The 25,260-nt window shown below is 42.9% G+C and overlaps 1 protein-coding gene across 1 annotated transcript; it reads right to left on the reverse strand.

Annotated features, from left to right (window-relative positions):
• Nucleotides 1-24,928, reverse strand: MYCT1 (MYC target 1). Its single transcript, XM_054024150.1, has 2 exons — nt 24,754-24,928; nt 1-2,015 (listed from the first exon to the last, which is right to left on the reverse strand). Exons 1-2 carry the CDS (start codon nt 24,926-24,928, stop codon nt 1,483-1,485), a joined length of 708 nt encoding a protein of 235 aa, XP_053880125.1. The 3' UTR covers nt 1-1,482.
• Between the last annotated feature and the right edge of the window lie 332 nt (nt 24,929-25,260).

A 25,260-nucleotide genomic window follows, 5' to 3' on the forward strand; every position in this document is an offset into this window, starting at 1 on the left:
TCAGACCCCACACCTCCTCCGGCACCCCAATCCGCTGACCAAGCCCCCTCCTTCACCAAACTCCTTCCCAGGAAAAAGACTTCTATACAGGGGCCCCACAAAATCTAATAGCCCACAAGAGCGTTAATCCGGCCCTGCACAGCAGGTGGTACTTTCTAAACTGAAATGCCCTTCTCTGTGTTCAAATGCTCCACCTTAGAAATGATCCAGCTCCCATTGCAGTCAATCGGAGTTGGATCAGGCTCCATGTGTCTGTGCTATCTCCGTTGCTTCCAAGCCTGGACTTCTCACATGTGAGTGCAATCAGTCATCTCTGAGCCAGTGGGCCAGTATGTTATAATAGCTCTACAGGTCTGATAGTCAAAAATGGGCATTAATCTGTCCTAAGCATCTTCATACTCTAAAGCAGTTTCATAATTATAGACTGAAGGGTTGAAATTCTGGAGTCAATGGGAGTTGTAACATTGAATTTGGTCATGCCAGGATATCACCCTAGACGTCTAAGAAATTTTCTTTTAGCAAAATGCAGGATTTCACTGTATTACACACCAGGAAGGATGAACCACTGATACAAATAGAGAAACAATTTAGAGAAAGGAAATGAGTATTCCCATAGAGAAACAGGAAGCACAAATAAAAAACAGTTGCCATTCATGTTGTTTATCTTGGGGACCAAGACCAGTATCCTTGTAACCTTATAGGGTAATAAAATGTGATCCCTGTTAGGTTGCAGGATGAAGTCCTTTTATAGAGTTATTCTTTTTTCAGTTGGTTAGAAATTTCTCCCATTGCACATATTTTGGGATACTCCATCTTTTTTGCCATATTTGTGGAATTTGTTGTAAACAGGACTGGCCAGTGGTCATTTGGCCCCCTACAAATGTCAAAACAGGGGCCCTAGTACCTGCTACAAGACTGTGATACTAAAATCACTTTAAACTCTACTTCTGCCAAGGGATTCCTGAGCTATACGGAACCCTGTGGTTCAGGAGGCATAGAAGCAGCCCAGGATGTAAGAGATGAAGGAAAGTATCTAATGAAAATGTAAGACTCACAGGCAAATGTACAAAACCAGGATGTCTAACAAACACAATGAATGAGTGAACTTTGCAGGAAATTAATAAGCGATTATCAACAAATGGTTCCTAATGTGGCTTGTTTCTTCATTTAAGTTGCCAGTTTTGTAGACTGCAGAAGTTTCTTTCTTCTAAACTAAAAGCCTTACAATGATTACAAATTAAAGGTATAATATAAATACAGAATTACACTGCAGACCAGTTAAGTTGGGGGGTGCAAGGTCCTTGTGGCTGCAGGATACCACACCTTGCCCTAGCAAATCAGTGTCATCTGCGCATGTCCCTTCTGTTTGCCTGCGGCATGCCGCGGCACCAGGGAGCTTCCCAGAGGCCTTCAGAGCATACAGAAAATCTGTGTCAGATGACAGAGAGTCCTCCATTTAAAGAAATAAAGGAACACTCCAATTCAAGAGTCTGGAAAAGCTTTAATGATGGTCTCATAGGCAGGAGGAGGTGTTTGTGTTGAATGACAGATGCGGAGGCTGTTGTTGGACCAGTGGAATTCAGGACGAGTTAAGCTGTTGGTGGTGTTCCCCACAAGGGTAGTGGTGGTGCTGGTGGGAGCCAGAGTAACCAGCTGACTGTTAGTTTCCACAGGGAGCGGAGGGCATTGCAAAAAGGGGTGGAAAGTGGAGGCTCGGAAGCTTGACTTTCTTGGGAAGGAGTTGGCTTGCTCCAGGGAGGCTTGCCGCTGGAAGGTGAGGCTGGCCAGGCTGAGATTGCTACGGCGTTCGCAGCTGTTGTTACGGTAGAATCCAGTCCTGTTGGCAGCATGGCCCTGAGAAGAAGGTCTGGAACGGCGGCTAGAGATTGACGAGCTCCACTGTGAAATGTGTGCACTGGCTCTGCGACGGGACAGGCAAGTAAACAAAGCCCAGATTATCCCTCCAATCACCAATCCAATCACCATGGACACTGAGAAGGCTATTATCATCTGACCTAAAACACAGAAAATAAACAGCAAGGTTGCTTTATTTACCATACAGACTATTCAGTCTAGAAAATGAATTTGATATGGCAGGCTTCTTAAAACGTGCCCAAACAATAAGGATTAAAGATATTCATTTAGTGACATTATAGAGGGCACATGCAACTTGTAATTACGCTGCAACAGAAATACAGGGTTGGATGCTGATCTCACTTACACTAGCGTTTAACAGTGTGACTCCAATCAGTAATTCCTGTTTGATATCAATAAGAGCGAGAGAAGACTGGAAGTGGAAGGTACTCATGACCTTGCAGGAGGCTGTTAATACCTATTACAATCAGATGCAGACCAGATGTACAGCTCTACCGGAAAAGCACTGGGATGACTTTGGTCAGAGGTGGCCACTGAAACACAAAAAGCTAATGGACGTTTTCCTCCTCCTGACCCCCAGTTTTGGGGACATACATATGTTAAGCTGTCATTGCACAAAGCATAAATTCCTAGCCCTCTTACACTTGCCTGCACTCTAATAATCAGCATTGAGAGGCTCTGGAAAAGGATTCTAGCTAAGATAATTTTCTTCCCCATGTGATCAGGTTTTTTTATTAGATATTAGGAATGGCAATATACAAAAACCTGTAGGAGAACACTTCAACCTCCCTGGACACACAATAGCAGATTTAAAGGTAGCCATCCTGCAGCAAAAAAACTTCAGGACCAGACTTCAAAGAGAAGTCTGCTGAACTTCAGTTCATTTGCAAATTTGACACCATCAGCTCAGGATTAAACAAAGACTGTGAATGGCTAGCCAACTACAAAAGCAGTTTCTCCTCCCTTGGTGTTCACACCTCAACTGCTTGAAGAGGGCCTCATTCTCCCTGATTGAACTAACCTTGTTATCTCTAGACTGATTCTTGCCTGCATATTTATACCTGCCTCTGGAAATTTCCACCACATGTGTCTGATGAAGTGGGTATTCACCCACGAAAGCTTATGCTCCAATACGTCTGTTAGTCTATAAGGCGCCACAGGACTCTTTGTCACTTTTTAAATGCTCAGTGGGTTTTCCTGGTTCTCCATGCATGGTAGGGAGCTCCGTGAGCAATCTGGGCCTAGTAGCAGTCAGATTGCAACAGACAGACAGCTTACATTAAGATGGGGTGAGTTGTGCTTCTCTGTTTAGGGAACAGCTTGTTTTGTCTCGCTGTGTTTTTGGTTCTTGTGTTGATAAGGCTCTAGATTTTAAGAAATAAAATAGCTTTACAGTGCAACCTTTCAAAAAATATGTTTTTATCTAACCTTTCTATGTGCATGCCATGAACATAACATGTACCACACCAAGAGGGTGAACAAAGGTTTCATTTGAAAGGCTTTAGTTTCAAATAGTAAATTTTAAAAGTAACTCTAAGTTATTGGTGATTGACATACATGGGTAGCCTTGACAGTGAATTTCCAAACTTTTCTCCAATTAAGGGCTAGAGATTATCCCTAGGGAGCCGCCTCTCAACCCCCACCCTCTGCTTTATGTCTCATTCAAGGTCCAAGGCAGAATTCCATTCCCTGGGCTCAGAGGACTATGGGATTTGCTCCTTCCCTATACTCCCAGGTAGAACACTGCTCTGCCAAGGGTGGCACAGTAGAGCTCCACCCACGACTAACCCCACTCCACTAGCAAGTTGAACTGACCCTCTAAATGGGGGAATAAGTAGTGCCCTACAAAAAGATGTAGTAGCAGGTGTGCAAGATGCTTCTCAGTGTAGCAACCTGCAGGGAACTTGGAAGTTGGAGAATGGGCTGCAGGAGGAAAGCGTTTGGAAAGGAACAAATTAATCAGTCAGTGTGCACATGCTGCAAATACTAGCTGAAGTTGCAGCACCTTTGTAAACAGTAGCTTTAATAAAGATGGGGTGCTAGAACACTTTGTATAGTGAGCGTGCTGAGAGCCATTGAACCAAACTGTAAATCCAGGGTAGTCAATAGGCAGATTGTGGGCCAAATCTGGTCCGCCAGATGTTTTTGAATGGACCCCATAATATTTTTATGTATTTATTAGCATTATTATAATTTTATTATTTTCTCTGGAGTCTGGACCTTAACTATACCTTGATCAAGAAATCTGGACCTTGACAAAAATAACCGACTTAACCCTGTATATAATGAAAGCCTCTTCAAGCCAGCCAGCCCCCTCTCCCCCAACCCCCACCCACACACACCCTATGTTCCAGCACCTGTGAATAAAGAGATAGATTAGCTTTTTCAAACTTGGAGTCCACGCACATTATTACCTGGCACGTGAAACATCCAGAACTCGCCCTGGGATGAGACAACTCCTTACTGTGGACTATGACTAAAGCACCTAATTAAAGACCATTGAAGTCAGTTGAAAGATCCCTACTGATTTCAATGGCGTTTGGATCAGTCCCAGATACTGCAATCTACTCTAAGGGTACGTCTTCACTACCTGCCATATCGGCGGGTAGCAATTGATTTATCCGGGATCGATATATCGCGTCTCGTTAAGACGCGATATATCAATCCCCGAAAGCGCTCACCATCGACTCCGGTACTCCACCAGAGCGAGTGGCAGTAGCGCAGTCAACGGGGGAGCCGCCGCTGTCGATCCCACGCCGTGCGGACCCCAGGTAATTCGATCCAAGATACTTCGACTTCAGCTATGCTATTCTCTTGGATCGATCCCCCTCTCCCCCCCAGTGTAGACCAGCCCTAAGATTTTGGGCCACCACATCCTTTTATTACTGTTTTGTTAAAAAGGAGAATAATTTAGTAACCTTATCTGAAATTTAACAAAGGTTTTTGTTTGGGAATATTAACTTAGCGTCAGGCAGGAGAGTCCTTGCTCTGAATTCAAGTGCACAGCCTCCTGTAGAGAAGGATTTATTCATGCTAGGGCAAGCCTCTATTTCTCCACAATAATTGGGAGTGATTCCCTCTCCCACTGAAATCTCACAGCAGCTGAATAGAACATAAAACAAATAAATGAAGTGCTATGTATCAGACAAGCAAATTCTACTGTCTGGGGATTCTAGCAGATTCATGCACAGAACATGTCATATTCAAGCTGCTTAACTTTGGTTGGGTTGAAGGAGGATACATCAGAAAGTGTCTGTTGTACAATGAAGAAGGATTATTTTTGTCCCTTCCCTTTTTAACTGCTCTCCCTCTCATGTTCTTGATAGCATTTCTTCCCTTGTGCTGGGACAGTAGATCAGCACATGCTGATGAGACAAAACTTGATTCAACCCAAAGCATGCATGCTATTTGGAGACTCATTTTTTCCCTACTGCCCAATCCACAAAATACAGTGTTTTGAAGCTGGAAACAATGCTCGATCAGGTATTTTCCATCTCAGGCATGCAGACTTCCAGACTGCAAGCCAGCCAAATGGTCTTCTTCATCACAATTTTGCCTTAATGCTAAATGAAATAATCTGTGATATGGAAAGCCATATTTGAGCAGGTGATTGAAATGTAATGTAGAACACTGACTAGTGGACAAAAGATGAATTGCACCTGCATCCAATCAGCAAACTCTTAAATAATTGGAATAGAGAAACTGAGTGTTGTGATTATTCTGCTATTATAAAGCAATCTCTTCTCAAGTTGTCAGCCATAGTTCATTCTGCAATCTGATTCATGCAAGATCACAAGCAAACAAACTAAATACATTTTCCTAGCACTTATGAGATAAGGAGTTGAACCTGCTAGGGTTTGGACATTGCTTCTAAAAAGCCCAGCAAGGTACTTGAGGCTCAGATCAATAAGCCAACCCATGTGGCATACAGCATTATTGTTGTGTGTAGTTTGCCAAAACAACATCCCTACAACTGACAAGTGTTTAGAATTATTCTATTCCCTGATCTTTATCACTAATTGCCATGTCCAAACAACCCTCTGATTGTTTGTAACAAATTCCTGATTCAGTAGGCTGGGTGAATCAGTGGGTTGGCAGAATGAACCAGCTATGATCTTTGTCATGGCAAATGTTGGGAAAGGTCACAGTGTGGTGATGGTGAAAAGAACAGAAGTGATTGTCTGCAGCACAGACTGATTCAGGTAATTGGGACATTGGGAAAACAGCAGGCCTGATGGTGGTGGGTTAAGTAGGCAGCTATCTAACACTCTTCTACCTGAAGAGTTTCTAGAAGCTTCTGGAAATAAATCATTAGCCAAACTGAGTCAATAATAGGAAAATCATGAATCCCTGAGGTGTTGTTATTATGTTTGCCATCAGGAGAACAATGCTCATGAACAGAAAGTACAGAGGTTTACATTTCATAATCAAGCCATCTACCTAGTAACAAGATTGCCCTCTGCTGGCAATCTACACTGATGAAAATAGAGCAAAAGATAAAAGTTTAGATGTTGTTGTGCTAGAAGTACACGCAGCAAACATTCAGGAGATGGAGAGCACCATGACCAATGCTCTATTTGGTAACTACCAGAAACTCAGGAGGATTCTGACCTCTCTGGTGTAGACTCTTGGGTTAGTATCCTGCTCAGAGTTTGGAACACTCACCTGAAGGGGAATGTTCAAACAAACTTTGTGAAGTACTGTTTACAAGGGATTTGTGAATGTTTGCACTAAACTCTATCTATCTTAGGGTTGGAGCAGTAAACTTGCTTTATGTCTACATTACCAGCCTTTGTCGTTGATAAAAAGCTGAAAAGAAAAGTTTAAGATGTCATATGAAAATCATAAAAACCAAGTCAAGCTCACTTGATTTCCCTAGTGACCAGCATTGAAAGGGGTAATAAAGACAGAGTAATTCTAATGACCAAAAGGAAACATCTAAGATCAAGACATGAACGTGTTTAATTTCCTGACATCAGCACAGTCATGTAAAGAACTAAGCAAAGCAGTAACTGGCTCTTCTAAAAAATCCTGTGTGAAGGCAGTTGTAGAAACTGTTACTTCAGGGCTTCAGCCTATTTTCCTAAACGCTACTGAAATAGCAACATACGTTTTTCATCTGCTCACACGTGCAGCGCACGAGCCTCTAGCACAGCATTACTGTCTATCTCGTACAAACAGTTGGAGTAGCATGCACTTTTAAAGAACTTAAACCAATTGAATGTACTGATACAGTGAACATAATTCCACAGTGCAATATTGCATAACCTTTTATTGTAGTAATTACTTAGCTAATAAGAATATCCTATAAATCCTGACAATAAAATCGTTTACAATTTTGATATTTAACATTGTGGTTAAAATGGAGACTCCACAAATGAAGAGGGATTTCTTTAATGGGATACATGGTAGTTAGCAGCACAGTACAATAAAGAAAATGTACAGTATTGGATCAAAGATACAGATCTTCAGCTTGATGTAAGGACTTGAGAGTATGTGATACTTTTAAAAGGTCCTCAATATTAACACATGCAATTCTATAATATTTTTGTTGGCTGCCTGATGCTGAAGGACATCCTGCTGAAACCTAAAGCATTAGAAAAATTTCTCAAAAACAGTCCCTCATTAAGTAGAAATCTGAAATGCTGCCAAGGTCAGTGGAGAGAATTCTGCTGATGGATTTAACTTCTGCATCATCAGTTCAAAAATATCCCATGTGTTTCCTTAATGAATCAACTTATATTCTCCATTACTTGTTCAGATTGTCCCATTTCCCCCAATTCTTTCCCCTCTCTGTATTTCTTGTTTTCACTTGGAGATTGTCTCATTTTTTTAGCAGTTAGTGCATTTTGTTGAATACTGATTTCAGGCTGGTAACATGGAGGGAACCCGAGTCTAATCTATATAGATTCTTATAACATTCTCATCACCATAATATCCACTAATGTTAAATTTAGTGTAGCAGGGAAATTAAAAATTGCTGCTTCTTTTTTTGTGAATGCCATTTTGAGAATAAAATAAAATAAATAAAAAAATAAATTAATGGAGATATCCCATCTCCTAGAACTGGAAGGGACCTTGAAAGGTCATCAAGTGCAGCCCCCTGCCTTTACTAGCAGGACCAATTTTGATTTTGCCAGATCCCTACATGGCACCCTTAAGGATTAAACTCACAACCCAGGGTTTAGCAGGCGAATGCTCAAACCACTGAGCTATCCCTCCCCTGGATAGGTGGATGAGAACTTAGAATACAATGCTAAGTTCTCATCCAGTAGTAATTGGCAAGGCATCTTCTCAGATTTTCAGAAGAAAGTCTGCTGCACCGTAAGAGTTAGCTTTTTGCATTTAGAAATGGTAAAGGTGGTTGTTTTGTTTTTGAAGAGTCAATAAAGGGCTGATTGTGGACCTTATAATGGAGCACTGGTTGCAACCTTAGCTATAATATGGCTACCAGAATCTCTATAGTCAACAGTTTAAATTAGACTCATGCAGTAAGTTAAAATTCTGCTATAAAGAGTGAGGAAAATATGAGTCAGTACTAAACCTTGTTCCGTATGATGCTGAACTTCTTTCACTTCCTCCCTCCACCCCCAGTTACGGGCCATAAGATTGGGTTATGTGTGTAAGGATAGTCTTGTAAAGCACAAGACTGTGACCTGGGTATCTTAGTTCTATTTAGTGCTCTTACACATATTTCTTTTGTGATTGTGGGCAAGTCACCCTGCCTCTCCAAGCTGCAGCTTACTCATCTGGAAAATAAGGACAATAACACTTGTAATAATAATACATAGCTCACAGGAAGACTGAAGCTACATTTATGAACGTAGGAAGAATACTTTGTTTCATGCACTTTAATGTTAAAGTACCCCGAGGTAATCGGATGGAAGCCACTTGGTAACAACAAAGTATTATTCTTCAAAAGGCTTTAAAATGAGGGCTCAGTAACAAGACTAGCTGAAGAACAGAGCTTGGCCCCATGACATGCTGGTCAGATCGGATACTGGGTCCTGCTAGATTTTGACATGTGTGATCCCTAAATCTAGAATTCACCTGCATGTAGCTTATCCTCCAGAGAAGAGAGAGCACAAAGAAAGCTTGTTTCCTTGGGTTGCTACTGGTGCAGACACATTCAAACACTGACTGAGTCCTTGGCAGAAGAAATACCCTTGACCTCCTCCTAAAACTACTTCCAGGGTTTGGAATATTTTCTCAAATGAGAAAAATCCATGACCCTTTGGGGAGCTATCAGCTGTGGGAATAAACAGCAGCCCTCAGCTAAGCAGCATAGTAACTGTTGCACACATTTTTTTGGCAAATATAGTGTAAAATATATTTGATTAACTTAACCAAGTAATACTATTAAGCAACATTTTCTTGGCCTTTCTCCCCCTTACCACTACGCTTGGTCTGTGTTCCTCCAGTGGAATGGTTGAGCCCTGAGAAAGCAGGGATTGTATGAGCAAAAGGATCAGGAAGGTAGTAGTTAGCAGAAGGCAACATACATAGCCTGCAGGGACAGCACACAAGCATAAGATCATGCCCCCTTACCATTACAGGCTACAGCCACTGTAATGTTTACTTCAGGTTTAGCAGAACTAAATTCCCAGTACAATGCACACAGTTTCTCTCTCCGGTGGGTCTGCACCTATGTAGCTTGTGATTTGTTTTATCTGCTTGCCTGTGTGGATCCCAAAATTCATCAATGACTTCATCTGAATTATACCAAGGATACATTTGGTGTCTTCTCTGCCAAATCTCCATCCTCAGCAGTCCCCTGATAGTGACATCAGTGCAGTTACACCAGTCTAAAACTGGTCTAAATAAGACTCATCGGAAGAGGGTGCATGAGTGTTTTAGTTTTATATTTACTGAAGTTTATATAAAGGATAATAGTCAATATTTGACATACAGTAATAAAGGGGCTATCTAGAAAACAAAACACAATAACATAGCTGACACACCACTGTCCCTCCCAAGGAAATGGTACCTCCTTTCAAATTATGACCTCTACTCATACTCATGATCAAATTGGGAGGAAGTTTCAGCTTCCTGCAGTTGTTGGGTGGGTTGCAAAATTGGCAGGCACAGTGAATGGGTGAATACCAAGTTGCTTCAGGTGCTCCTTAGTAACATAGAAAGACAACAAAAGCAGCAGCCAGAGAGACATCCTGCAGCAATGCTGCCAAAGACATAAGAAATCTGACTGACAAACTGCTTACAAATCCCTCATTCTCAAATATTACTGGTGAGTACAGAGACTTGACATGCTGAAAAAGTGGCTGGGAAGATGAACAATGGCTCTCTTTTTAAATACATCATACAAATAAATCCTGTCTTTTCTTCTTCAGGTACATGAATATTTCTAATAGATTTGTGGCGGGGGAGAATTAGGAATTCTCAGGAATTACAGAGCGATGAGAATCACGGCTGTTGGTTTGCCAAAGGAATGGCACTACATATAGCTGCCATCATCACGACTATCATAGGAATAGATGACCAAAGGAGACTAAGGTTCAGCACTGCAATGCCTAACTGTAGGCCCCTTGCCACCAGAGGAACCCTCAGCCCTGAGTTAGGCATCCTGGCTCCCTATATATAATGCATAGGAACAGTTAGGTGGCTAAGCAAGGGATTCACAAAAGCTACTGTGATAAATTGGGAGGCATCTAATCTGGACAGTTGGAAATGCCAAGGGGACAGGAAGTCGAGGCCAGAGGGAGGCACCTATCTTTACTTGGAATTCACAGCTATGAACCCATGCCTGGAGCTAAGTACCTAAGCTAAGTCAGTCCTTTCTTGCAAAAAAGTTGGAGGAGGTGAGCTGCTGTTGTCCCACCTATACCTTGCTGGTCAGGGCCCTCGCCTCTGATGTGTCTGACCTAGGTTCAAGTCCCCACTCTACCTGATTTGGAGCAGCGACTGGAGCCCTGGTCTCTTTAAATTGCCGACAGAGCCCATGGGTAGTGGAGGTGGCCGGGACCCCTGGGGTTCTGGCAGCAGGGCTCAGGCAGCAATTTAAAGGGCCAGAGGCTCCTCTATGTTAGCGGCAGGTGGAGCCCCGGGCCCTTTAAATGGCCCCCAAGTGCCGGGGCTCCAAGCCGCCTCTGCAGCTGGTAGCTCCAGCAGTGATTTAAAGGGCCCAGGGCTCCCAGCTGCCACTACTGCAGCGGGAGCCTGGGGCTGTTTAAATCTCAATTTAAAGGGCCCGGGGCTCTAAAGGCCCCACCCCTTCTGGTTGAGTCCATGCCCCTTCCGGTTAAGGCCCCACCCCCCTGCTCAGGAGTCCGGTGTACTGGTAAGTTTTTTAAGTTACTTTCATCCCTGACTATAGCCCAGTGGTTAGGGCTATAGACTCATTCCAGTCCCTGCTCCAAAGAACAGTTAAATATTTCCTACAAAGTGAAACAGCTTCAACAAAAGGCTCACCCCTGAATGCCCAATATCCTAATAGGTAGGGCACTCAACTGGGAAACGTAAGTTCAAGTCCCTGCACTGAATCACACAAAGTGGGGACTTGAACTCACATCTCCCACATCCTGGGTTATAAAGAGGAAGAAGCATGCTCACTGTCAGCTTTTGTGTATTTTGTGTAAAGCCCAATCTGATAAGCCTGCTTTTAGGCAGCCTCTGAGCATGCCTACTGGATTAGCCCCATAGGTGAGATTGGCAAGGGAATGCCTAGTTTGAGGATCTCACCAGGGCTTAAGCGCTCAGTAGTGACAGAACTTAGTTGGCTTTGTGCATCCCACTGGCAGAAATGTAGGCATCTATGGGACTTTATAGGCAGAAACGTAGGTTACTAGGGAATTTACAAACCTACAGGGTTAGGCAGCAGCTGAGCAGGGTTTATGAGGGTCTAAATTTTGGATGTGGGCAGTAATCTGGCAGTTAGGCACCTAAATCCCTTCACAGATCAAGCTCTGACTGAGTACTATTTCCGTTCTCCAACTGCCTTTTATTTACATCTGGTAGTGTCAGCCTAAACAAGAACAAATGTTTGAAATGAAAGCAGTGTCTCAAATAGTTTAATGTGGGGCAATTATAACAGTTCTATACCTTGTGTCACTTGTACTCCATTATAATATGGTCATTGCCCTAATCCCCTCTGATTTAAAGCTAAGGCCCCTGGCCCAGCCTGTCCTGTAGCCACTCTATGTCATACCACCTGTCGGCGGTGGCGGCGATCCCTCGAGGTCGAGGATTATCTCCTTCACAGGTTTTATTTTTCATGGGTCCTTTGGTGACTGAAGAGGCTTGCTGGCAGACATTGTGGGTGGTGTTAGAAGCATAGGTGCTTACCTTTGTTTTTGCCAGTGGTTGCTTTGGAAGAGGTATGTGTTTGGGTGGGTGGGGAGGCATTCTGCCAGTTTTCGGGGAGACTATTTTCAGCATATTTATACACTTCTTTCATATTCTAGTTATTGAATGTGTTTATCATTGGTATCTTTACTACTTTAATAATGATTCAATTGTTATGAACTACAAAATTACATTATCATGAATTACAGTGTATTAAGATCATTGCAATCACCTACAAGCTACTAACATCCCAGTTAAAAACATTATGTCTCACTGTAGCTTTCTGGATGACACTGTCAGCAATCTTATTTACATCTAGGTTCCCTGGTATTATTTTGATGCACGTTAAGGACCGCTACATTATTCAGTTGTGTCTATCCCACTGATGACTGGAGATAATTTTTAAGTCTTCTGAAGCAGGACAATGAGCATTCCACAATTCAGGATGATACAGGCACAGTGAGAAGGATTCTTATGAATTTGCAATACTCTGGAAACATAGTGCTTCCAGAGTACTGCAAATGACTCCAGGATCTCTTTATTGATGGGTAACAGCTAATTTAGGCACCATCGCTTTGTATGTATAGTTGGGATTATATTTTGCCATGTGTATTATTTTGCATTTAACATTGAATTTCTGCCATTTTGTTGCCAAGTCACCCAGTTTTGTGAGATCCCTTTGTAATTCTTTACAGCCTGTTTTGGACTTAACTATCTTGAGTAGTTTTGTATCATCTGCAAACTTTGACACCTCACTGTTTACCCTGTTATGAATATGTTGAAAAGCACTGGGCCCAGACCCGTACAAGCCCCTCAGGAGAAAACCTCTATTTACTTCTCTCCATTCTGAACATGGACCATTTATTCCTACCCTTTGTTTCCTATCTTTTAACTGGAGTGCCTGGGAATGCTTTCAGGATCATCTAAAGATCCTTAATTTAATTTAATGACAAGCCTTTTGTTATCTTAATCACCCTGTCTCTGTTTATAAACAAACTCCCTGCCCCAAGGGCAGAAGTTGTTAGCAGCTCAGAAATCATCACAGTCCACACTCAAGTTCTGACTGTTGGGCGCTGAGCACCCATTATATTTTTTCTGTGGGTGCTTGAGCCCCAGAGCATCCACGGAGTCGGCGCCTATGGTTGAAAGACAGGGTTGGGCCACGATTGCTGCATGACTGTTATCTTTCCTTTCTTTTCTGGCATTTTCCTGCGACCAGAACAAGGCGATTTTCCTCAAAAGTGGACGTTCCCTCTCTGACAAGTCTTCTCCAGTTATCCCTATCCTGGGCTACTGTTAGGGTGACCAGACAGCAAATGTGAAAAATCGGGACGGAGGTGGGGGGTAATAGGAGCCTATATAAGAAAAGGACCCAAAAAATCGGGACTGTCTTTATAAAATTGGGACATCTGGTCACCCTAGCTACTGTCCCCCAGTGTGTGGTGTCGATGTCACATCTCTTGATATTTATCTTGAGGGTGTCTTTAAAGTGTTTCTTTTGACCTCCTTGTTTCCTTTTTCCTTTGCTGAGTTGGGCATACAACAGTTGTTGTGGTAAGCGTACATCAGGCATGCACACACAGTGCCCGCTCCACCTCAGCTGGTGCTGGATAATCAGGGCCTCAACACTGAAGATCATATAATCGTAGAATATTGGGGTTGGAAGGGACCTCAGGAGGTCATCTAGTCCAACCCCCTGCTCAAAGCAGGACCAATCCCCAACTAAATCATCCCAGCCAGGGCTTTGTCAAGCCTAACCAAGATGTTGGCCTTTGTGAGGACACTGACATTAGCGCGATGATCCTCCCACTTTATGTTTAGGATCTTCTGAAGAAAGTGCTGGTGCTGGCGTTCCAGGTTTCTCAGGTGTTTTCTGTAGGTCACCCAAGTCTCACACTAATAGAGGAGAGTTTGGATTACCACCGCTTTGTAAACTAACAGTTTAGTATGTGTTCTGATGCTGTGATTGTTGAATACCTGGCAAGACAGTCTGCCAAAGGCAAGGCTGGCACAGCTAATTCTGTACTGAATCTCGACATCTATGTCTTCCCTCTGTGAGAGATGGCTGCCAAGATAGGCAAAGTATTCTACATTTTCCAGTTCTTCTTTGTCAATGTAGATCTTCCTTGCTGGGTCTGGTGATTGACTGGGGACTGGCTCGTGGAGAATTTTTGTTTTGCCGATGTTCAGAGTTAGCCCTAGGCTTTTGTAAGCTTCAGAGAAGCAATTAAGGGCTGTTTGAAGATCCTACTTTGAGTGCGCAACTACAGCTCAATCATGTGCGTACTGGAGTTCTGTTATTGTTGCTGATATTACTTTAGTTCTGGCACAGAGATGAGAAAAGTTGAAGAGGTTTCCATCAGTCCGATATTGGATGCCAATCCCCTGTGGTAGACGGTCTTGGGTTAGTGTTTACATAGCTGCTAAGAAAATGGAGAAAAGGATGGGTGCCAGTACACAACCTTGTTTTACGCCAGTTCGGATGACAAAGGACTCAGAGGTAGAGCCACTGCACAGGATGGAGGCAGTCATCTGGTCATGGAGGAGTCTTACAATAATGATAAATTTGCTTGGACAGACAAACTTTGACATGATTTTCCACAGAGCCTCATGGTTGACAGAGTTGAAGGCTTTGGTCAGATCGATAAAGGCCATATACAGCTCCTGTTGTTGTTCTTGACATTTTTCCTGGATCTGCTGGCTGTAGGGTGACCAGACAGCAAGTGTGAAAAATCGGGACAGGAGGTGGGGGGTAATAGAAGCCTATATAAGAAAAAGACCCAAAAATCAGGACTATCCCTATAAAATTGGGACATCTGGTCACCCTAGCTGGCTGCAAAAATCATGTCCGTGGTGCCTCGTGATGGTCTGAAGATGGGACTCTGGAAGTACTTCCTCTGCAAGAGGGAGCAGGCGATTCAATCAGATTCTAGCAACAATCTTCCCAGCAATGGAGAGAGGGCAATGCCTCAATTGTTGCCACAGTTGGCCCTGTCCCCCTTTTTGAAAATGGTGACCATGTTAGCATTATGTAAGTCGGAAGGGATTTCTTCAGTGCGCCAGATTTTGAGAAGCAGCAAGTGAAGCTTGTTAGTCAGTGCTTCTCCCCCCACTTTCAGCTGGTATGCCATCAGGACCTGGTGCTTTATTCTTCTTCATTTGTTTAATTGCTTTGCAGACCTCCTCTGGTGTTGGTGGGTTAGCAAGAGTTTCCCAGATTCGGTGCTGAGGGATGGAGTCCATGGTGTTGTCAGTCACAGTCGATTCTTGATTTAGAAGCTTTTGGTAGTGTTCCTTCCAGTGCTCTTTGATGGATTTGTTATCTTTAAGAAGGGTACTACATCTTCAGATCTCAGAGGTGTGAGGCAACATGAGCTAGGTCCGTACATGGTCTTTGTCTCACAAAAAAAGCTCCACATATCATGTCTGTCAGCAAATGTTTGGATTTCTTTTGCTTTGTCCTCCCACCATTTGTTTTTGATTTTTCAGATCCTCCTTTGAACTTCAGCTTTGAGCTGATGGAAAGAGCTCTGCTTCTGACTGGATAGTGGTTGGTTTTGCCAGTCGCAGAAAGCTTCTCTCTTCTGGTCCAAAGGGGCTATAATATCAATGTTGTTGTTGTCAAACCAGTCCTGTTGGTGGGAGGTAGCAAGGCCAATGGATTCCTCGCAAACCACATGGATGGTCTGTTTTAGGGCTTCCGAGTCTTCAACACTTGTGTTGTCATTTCCAGGTGTGCATATGGCCAGTTTTTCACTGAGGTGTGTTTGGAAGTTCTCTTGGTGCACTGAGGATTGAAGTCTTTGAATGTTGTATTGCCATCTGTGTGATTTGGATTGCTTTCTATGTTTTGGTGCAATCCTGATGGACTGATCTCACCATACCACCAGTACAAATCACCCTAAAGTCAATGTAGATGGGAAAAGGAAGACCCTCAAGTGGTGTAGAGCTGGTATAATAGCTAAAACACCAACCCGTCTCACTTCAGCCAGTGTAAGAGAGGTAGCCAGTGTATGAGGGGATGCCATAACATCCCCTTGAGGTTGTTATCGGAATTATTAGGCAGCCCTCAGGCTGTTAGCTTATGCCTGATCAGATCAGCAGCCAGCCAGCCCAGCACTTGGGGAGTGCAATGGTGAATAGCTATATTGTGCACTCCTCAGCTGTACCTGAGGATCAGGGCCTAAATACTTGATGGGTTTGCATTGAATTATATCAGCTCCAATAAAGAAAGCAGGAAATTGGCATTTCATCCAGAGAGATGCATCTTGCCCCAGAAGCCATCTAGCAAATGTGACACTGAGACCATTGGTAATACACACATTCTAGATCCCTCCTCAGAAAAAATAGCCTTTCCAGTGCTTTCAGTCTCCATTAGACAAGGTTTATATTGATTACAATTACTATATTCATTTATATTGCAGTAGTGCCGAGAGGCCCAAAGGAGGCCCCATTGTGCTGGTACTGTATGCACACTTCCTAACCCAAAGGGCTTACAATCGAAACCGAGTTTGCAATCGGAGTCATCCCAATTGCCACAAATGCACCATGTAAACACATTGTCACTATGCTCCAGTAATAAGAAAAACAGAATTACTCATACAAATGAAATCTTTTGATAAGTCAAAGGAGAAATTTTATCACTATCAAATTCATGTCACGGTGTAACATCTCACTGTGGAATTGGAGGAAGGTCTTGGAGGCACATTGTATCTGAGATTGCTCGAAAGGTGGAGAAAAAAAAAGGAGTTATCTAATCATGCTCTAGGATTCTAGTCTCAAAGGTGCCACAGGACCCTCTGTTGCTTTTTACAGATTCAGACTAACACGGCTACCCCTCTGATACTTCATTTCTTTCATAATGCTGTTTAAGTGTTTCAGTTTTGGTGATATATAGGTTTCCTTTCTGTCCCTAAAATAGATTTACTGTTAAACAACTATACAATTTTTGTAAATTTCCAGGGGATTACACAAAAAACACATCAGTCTGCCTCTTTGTCTGTCAGATTCTGTGTTCTGTTGTAGGTATCCCCAATTACCATAGTATTTGATCATCTCAGAGTCTGTAATGTATCTATCCACACAACACCCCTGTGTGGTAGGGCACTGCTACTATCCCTATTTTACAGAAAGAGACCTGAGGCACAGGGAGACTAAGTCACTTGCCCAAGGTCACACAGGAGGACTGTGCCAGAGGAAGTCTCCCAAGTCTCAGGCTAGGCTCTAACCACGGGATCATTCTTCATCTTTGTTCTACAGCACTCTGAATTGCCGCAGCTATCAGTGCCCCAAATGCTACCCATGGCTATTAATGAAACACTGTCTGACAGTGTAATTCTTTCCATAGAAAGTCTCTACCTGCTGCAGCCAGACAGAACCAAGTTCTGGTTGTTCCCAAGAGAAGGCAGCACTTCTAATCTCTCATTGGGTATGAAAAAAATTAACACTTCACCCTAAAATGGGCTCCTTAACCCAGGAATCTGAATACATTTCAGAGTATTCAATCAGTGAGTAAAATCCTGCCCTCTATTGCACAAGTTCACTGCTGGGGAAGGAGTGTCTCCTCTTCACCCTCTCCAAGCACAGCTACATAGCAGCTAGACATGGTACACTTTTAGCCATCTGTTGTTTGATAGAACTGGGGGGCTGGCTAACTCACGTGCTTGTGATCCATAGCTCCAGAAGGGCAGGGTCTGCCAGTTGGGAGGGTGTGGTCAGTGTGGGGGTTTATATGCTCCAATTGGCAGTTTATGAGAGATGCTGACACATTGTTCTGGGAAGAATTTAGGGATATTACCAGCTCACTAAATCTCTACCCTCCCTTCCCTTCCCCCGCATGTTGCTTAAAAGTACTACTCTTTGCTTTGCCCTCTTTACTCCTAAAGGAGTTGCTAAATTTGGCTTGATATTTACATAAACACTTTACTGAGTTAATCTATATTTTATATATGGTAATTAATTTTAAAAAATCCGCAGTTAGGTTGACAATTAAAGATGGCAAAACAATTAAAATAAATAATTTTAAGACAAAGAGAGCAACATCAATTCACCACATTGCACATACTGTACTATATATTGATAACCTGCTTACCCAGGCATCAGAATTACTGCATATGTGCATTTTGTGCCATCACAATATCTTCAGTTGCATACAAAAGGCTCCATCATGGCTCCTAGCTACTAGTTCATGATGGGAGTGGTGGAGAGCCCTACTGCCCCAGGGAGAGCTCTGGAAGGGATTGTATTTTGGGATGATACAGCATGGCTGGATAGTTCTGCCGCAAGGCTACAGCCCTTCTTCTCCCCACTCTGGTCCCATGGGATTGCTACCACCTACAAGGGTTTGTAAAGACTGCAATTGTCTCATGCCTGCTCAGGAGGTGCAAGGCCAGAAGAGGCTCCTTATACTCTTTCCCCACATCCCAGTTGTAAATCTAGGCTGAGGTCAGTCTTAATCCAGCCCAAAGATTCTGCAGAAGGAGGTCACAACTGCAGGGGGGGAAAAAGGTGCTTAGAGTTAAGTTGCCCCTCTGTGGTAAGTGGGGTGATATGTTTCAGAGGGTTGGCATCTTTTAATTTTTGGGTTTTCCACATCATAATAAGGGTCCTAGAAAAGTGACAGAAAGAAAACGATTGCAGGGAAAGTTACAATTGAGGTATTAAGCCATCCTGCCCAGAGACAAGTTTGGCTCATCCCCACTGATTAAAACATCATTTAAAAAACAGCCGTTACAACATGGAATGATTAAAACAGAAAACCAGTAATATTGTTTCAGGAAACAAGGCTACTAAGGGTGACGCAGCACATGGAGGCTGAGGCCCTGATTGTGGGGTGTGTTCCAGCTGCTTTGTTCCACTCCAGCTATGCAAAGCTGCCCTAAAGCTGGCTTAGCTGGCCTCTTGGGGAGTGCCCCGGCATAACAGAACTTCAGGTGGTGTGGAGCTTTTGTGCCTTGTCCTCCCACCTCCTATCTGCTGGCACAGGAATTGTGTCTGGCCCATCATACACCCTAGTGATCATTGGCTGCCAGAACAATGGCCCCTTCAGGTTGTGCCAGGGATCTGGCCCAGCACGGAACAGCCCTTGGACTAGGTAAGAAAATGATGTGTTAAAGCCACCATTGCCCTCCCACCCCATGTGCACCACACATGGACTCAAGGTTCTGGCTCTCAATGTCCGTAACTATAGCAAGATAGTAAGGCAGCTGTGACGTTCTCCGGGGTACAATCTGGACTGTTGGACAGCTGTGTGCCCTCAATTATCCAACCTGGGGTGCCACTTACAATGCTTCGCTGTGAGAGCAACCACTCCTGGCCTGCTCATACACAGCCTCCACCAGGTAAATTGCAAGAGTGCTATACTGCAAGAGTGCTTCAGCTATACTGCAAGAGTGCTTCAGCCAGCCAGCCTGCCACCCTTGAATTATACTGCAGAGCAACACCAGCAAATTCCCAGTCCCAGACTTTCCCCCAGAAATGTGCATCTTTTACTGCCCAGCACCCTCCTGGACAATACAAGTTCATATAAAGTCCATCATTTCATTAATAGAAAATGATATGCACAAACCTTGTTAACTCAAGTGGAGTTTCCCAAACACTTCAATCCAAACACACTGACTTAGATAAAACAATGAAACTGACTTAGATAACTACAGAAAGATTTTAAGAAATTACAAGTAATGATGCATAAAAGTCAGAATTTGGTTTTAAGAAAATTAAAGGTAAAATACAATTAATAGCTAAGTGAACAAGCTAAAGTGAATTAAAAGCAACGGCTCTTTACAGCAGTCTGTCTGGAATCCTTTCAGCCAGAACCCTTCCCCAAGCTCTATAAGGCTTCTTTTGTCTTTCAAATATTGTTGGTGCCATGAGTAGAGAGGAGGGGAAAGAGGTAATCAGGGGAGTTTGCTCCCCTTTTTTATAACAATTCTGTTCTTTGTGAATCATCTCCAGCTGGGGTTCAGACGACAGCCAGTCTGTTTGCACAGGAACCTCCATCTGTTCCATTGCCAAGATGTAAAATTATTGCTCACACCCTTCTTCCTGCCAAAGAATGGCTGCTTACCCAGGTGATAGTCCATTTGATTTTGTTGACACCTGGCTGAGGCATCAATTTGCCTTTTGTCTCTGAGGAACTGGTTTATGCCTGCTTTTCTAAACTTGGAGCCTGTCTTAGTCAAGCCATACAGTAGAATCTTATAACTTTACATAATATGTTGCCACACATATTTTACTAGGACAGAAATGATCCGCATATTATGAGTTTTCAAATGATACTTCACAAGGCATACTTTGTACAAAATCCATCATAGTCTTGTAAAAAGGGTGGACATAGGGATATAGACTGTCACAGCAGTTGTTGGAACTGTTATGCTGTACTGCTAAGGGTAAAATGAAGGAGTGCAAAGAGTGTAGAAGGAGCTTGGGGGAAGTGAAAGTGTGCCTAAAAGGAAGTGACAATGAAAAGAGAAGTGATAGACACAGTAGGAAGAGTGGGAGACTCACTCAGAAAGTGGGGAATGGGAGACACACATCTATTCACTTTCAGAGTGAGTTTCTAAAAGAATTCTGGAGGAAGATGCCCCAGATCCTGTTCCCAAGATGCCATATTTAGTGAGTACACAAGAAATGCACAGATACATTAGATTATCCTACAATATTTCATGCCAGCATTTCTCTCCATCAGTAGTATTTCAGTGAGATCTATGAGCCCGTAGCCACCATTCTGATGAGACGGCAGTCTGATCCTCGTTTACACAAACTGGTACTACTGCATCTTCACATCTAATGCCCATTTCCCCCCAGAGAAAGTATATTGGCAACAAAACATCTTGGCAGGGGGTAGACTACATGACCCTTTCGGTCCCTTCTAACCCTATGATTCTATGATTCCATAATCAGATGGGATCCAAAAAGAGATAAGTGGCTACAGAGGGAGGTTTCTTCCTTGCCAGATTAGTCCAGCCAAGTTGTCTGAGACAGGCATATGCTTGCTTTCCAAGTGGAAAAAAAAATTCCTCCTTGCAACCAGGAAGCACCTCTTGAGATCGCTTTAATTGGCTAGGCAAGGAGCAGAGCTGCCAGAGGCTACAGCAACCTTGCTAAGTACCTCTAGGTGACAGAAAGAGAAGGTATCACATGTTTGCTATGGTTTCCCTATTAAACAGAAGTTTAGTCACAAGGCCATGACATCTATTACAAAACTCATGGAAGTGTACACTGGGAAAGGAGGTTAAAATCAATTTTTCTATACCTAATAGAAAAACCTCATGATTTTTATTCCCACAAAATTATTCTGTTTACAGTTTATTCATGTATTTGTGCTGTATGTTGGGTTTGGGGAGTCATTTCTCAAGGTGTTTTTTTATGATGTGGACAGCTGTCTAATAGGAAGTGGGCTGAGACCACTAACACAATTCACATAACATGACTCAAACCAAGCTGTGCATATATGCTGCTCCTGTCATATATATCTACACATTTGCTTAGCTGGTGTGATGGGGTGCTCACTCCTCACCTCACCTGAAGGGGAGAAGGGAACTGGCTAATTAAGCTAAGAGGCTGCACCTGGGGAAGAATTAGGCTGGACAGGCAAACCCTAACAGAAGATGAAGCTCAGCTGAGCAGATATAGGCTGGGCCTGTACAAAGCCAGCAAGCTGAGACCAGAAGGGGTCTGTAGGGGAACTAGTCTGTAGTTAGTTCCTGGGAGAAGGGAGGATGTTTGGGGCTATACAGTTAAATAGTACACTTGCTTCCTGGAAGAAGAGTGTTTAGGCTGGAAAACTGGAGGGGGGGAAATAGAGCAGAGAGGTAGAAAGGAGTCCTGGGAGCAAGCAGACCATAGTTGCTAGACATAGGGTCCCTGGACTGGAACCCGGAGTACGGGGTTGGCCTGAGTTTCCCTTGCAGCCACTGAGAAAGAGGCCTAGGACCTAGCCTTGGATTGGAAAACTGTCTGGAGCGGCATGAAGCTAGCTGATCTAGTGGGTCTTTAATACCTTAAAGGGGAAACACTGATAGTGATCTGCCTGGAGGGCCAAGTCATGAAGAGAGAGTCCCAGAGAGCAAAAAGAGCTGCAGTGAGAGCAAATGACAGAAAGGGGCATCAGATCAAGATGGAGCTAATTCCCTGAATAGCCAGGAGGAGGCACCCTAGTGGCGAGTGAACCCCATTACATGTGGGCCTTTAATAATATACTGTGGCATGGACTGGTTTGGGAAAGAATAATGTGTGCTCAAATATAAACAAACAGTAAGTCTCACAGTGGAGACTTTACTTTTGTTCATTGTTTTAAAATTCTTAAAATCACTTCTAAAAGAGCTATAGTCTCAAGTTAACAGTGGAAACTTCAAGAGTTCCAGAAAACAGGATTCCTGTAGATAATTTCCAGAGTATGATACCAGCTACTGGACAATAGATTAATAATGATGGTGAATTGTTCTAACAGTTTTTACAGTATTTAATTTTGTCCACCTCTAGTAAGTCCCTGATCAGCAAACAATTACACACACACTTAAGTCTATACATTTATTATCCCATTGAAACCAACTGGGTGACTCTCAAGAGTAAATTTAAGACTGTGTGTAAACAACTGCAGGATTTGGTCTAAGTAATTTGTTGTGCTCACAATACTATATGCTTCTTTAAAAAAAGAGTGTAAAATGTATTCTTAAAGTCAGACTTTGTTGAAAGCAGCTATGCTATATCCTCATTTTAACTGATGACATCTCCTGAAAATCAGTGCCATTTGATCTCCTTTCCTATTCCACCCGTTCCCACATGATATGGTGGGAACGAAAGAAGTGCCAATCCCACTGCTATGTCCCAAAACTATTTGGGAGAGAAGCATTGAGCCAGAGGCATCTCTATCTTCTCTCTGTAATCATGGAAGCCCTTCCACGGGAACACTGGATGGTTCACTGAGAAGTTGATCTACTGTGTGGGTGCCACCAAGTGGAGGGATTTGTGGTGCTGTGCAATATCAATTCCTTGGCACCAACACAAGAAAATTTTTATGGAAGTTAACGCTGACTCTCTCAGCATTATAGCAACTTGTGCAGGTGCTATTCTGTACCGTCAGCCATGAACATGGAAGAATTAGGGGTTTGGCAAGCCCTGGGAGGCACCAAAAGTGAGCAGAAAAGTAATGGCAATACAGCTACTAAGGGGGCCATAGTGCCAGCCCTAGTCCCAAGGGGTAGAGCAGATGCCCAGCCCTCAGTGCAGATGAAGGACCTTGTCCACAGACTCCTCTGGCTGGAAAACCACAGAACCTGTTGAGTTAGAAACTCTGGATTGGGAATCACAATGTCTCATGCAACTTTGTCCTTCTGATGGATTTTTCCATTAGAGAGAAAATATAGCCCTCTGGATACTTGGCTCAGAATGGAATAAAATCTGGGGTTTGCAGTAGGTAGTGCCTCCTACTCAAGGATTCTCAAAGTATCGGCTATATGAAAGCACTCTTTCACTCCTGTTCTGAAATAGCTACTTTACAAAAATATGTAGTTTCACTCTTAAAAATTGGCAGTCATCTTTGCTTCAGATACCAGAGGACAGTACCCAAAACAAGGAGAGCACATCCTATGAAATGCACGTATCAATACTGGAATTAGAGACTGGCACTCAAAGGCCTGTTACTCACACAACGTGACACAAAGGAACTCCCTCAAAAGTGTCCCATAAGCTTATCTCCCACTTTACTCCCAATGCATCCTCATAATAAAGGAGGCCTCTGTTGTTTTTAATGTATATTATTTTGTAGATTTACATATTGCAAGATCTCTTGAAAAGATCACAAGGGATGGTAAGAATAAAATAGGCAAATATACAATATGTGACTTATGTAATGCAAAGCAGGGCAAGTTTTAGGACTTTTTGGAGTGAAGAGATCTCCATGGTTGCTGCTGGTGTGGGGTTTTTTTTTTTTTTTTTTTTGTGAATCTACCTACTCAATTTTGATATTACTAATACCCCTGTCTCATACCCAATATATTTTGGTTAAGGAACCCTTCCCAGTTTTTAACGATAGCACATTAGAGTTAATGGACAAAGAACAGGTCAGATTCTGAGAGACAGTGAAGATGAGTTGATTTTGTGAGGCTCTCAGCTTATTTGAAACCTTTCACAGGTTGGAAAGACAAACCGATTATTCCAAAGATCGCACTTCCTGAAGTCTTTGCTACATCCCTTTCATCTGAAAATGGGCCAAATCCTGCTTGCTTTCCTTATGTGAGCAGTTTCATTAAATTACTGAGATTAGGTGCTTAACAAACCATTGAAATCAATTGACAAACTCTCATTGACTTCGATAATGGACTTTGGATCAAACCATGGGTGAGAGCTGGCCCAAAAACCCACTTGCTAGATCTCAACTGTTTGTATTCATTAAGAAACTATCCTGACACTTCATTAAGGAGCATTTGGAAAATATTTGCACCACAAAAATAAGTAATCCATTAATTGTTTCAGTGGTAATAATTCTAGAAATCTGCCCCAGAGATAACATGACATTTTACAAAGTAATTGGTGTTCTAATTCCTACTAATAATACTCTAGTTAAAAAAAAAATCTTACCCCAAAAGTTTGGCGGCCATGAACTATCCGAATAAGTACTGTTTTTATCCATAACAACCAAAATAATAAATGCGAAACTGGTATGTCCACGATGAAGCACTAGATTTTGATATGTCTGCGATTCAGCAGGAGAAGAAATGTGTTCACGCAGCCAGTCACATTGTTTTGCTTGCATAGAAGGAAATAAAAAGTATCACATTTCCTGCTTTTAGACTCAAATTAGCAACTGTTTGGCTTATCTTGGAGTGCCACATGGTTCCTGAGACGGGACAATTTCCTTCTCGTCATTTCCTCAGCTAAGGAGTGAATTGACTTAAAACAATACCAAATCTCCTCCTTTTCTGAAGCTTGCCACTGCATCCAAAGTCATCTGAGAGAGATGAGGGTTCCTTCCTCTGCCCCACAGCAATTCCCCTCATCCTGCCTGCTTTAAGCATTCCAAAACACCTATTGGCTTCAGTGGGGAATTTTGGATCTACCAGGAAGGCAGGATTGGTGTCTTATTAA

The sequence above is a fragment of the Malaclemys terrapin genome, chromosome 3, assembly GCF_027887155.1.
Source record: "Malaclemys terrapin pileata isolate rMalTer1 chromosome 3, rMalTer1.hap1, whole genome shotgun sequence".
In the NCBI taxonomy this organism is placed as follows: Eukaryota; Metazoa; Chordata; order Testudines; family Emydidae; genus Malaclemys; species Malaclemys terrapin.

Coding starts and splice junctions, on each gene's coding strand:
- MYCT1 (XM_054024150.1), bottom strand. CDS start 24,928: ATGCAAGCAAAACAATGTGACTGGCTGCGTGAACACATTTCTTCTCCT. Junction 2,016..24,753: donor ATGGCCGCCAAACTTTTGGG/GTAAGATTTTTT, acceptor TCTGTGTTTTAG/GTCAGATGATAATAGCCTTC.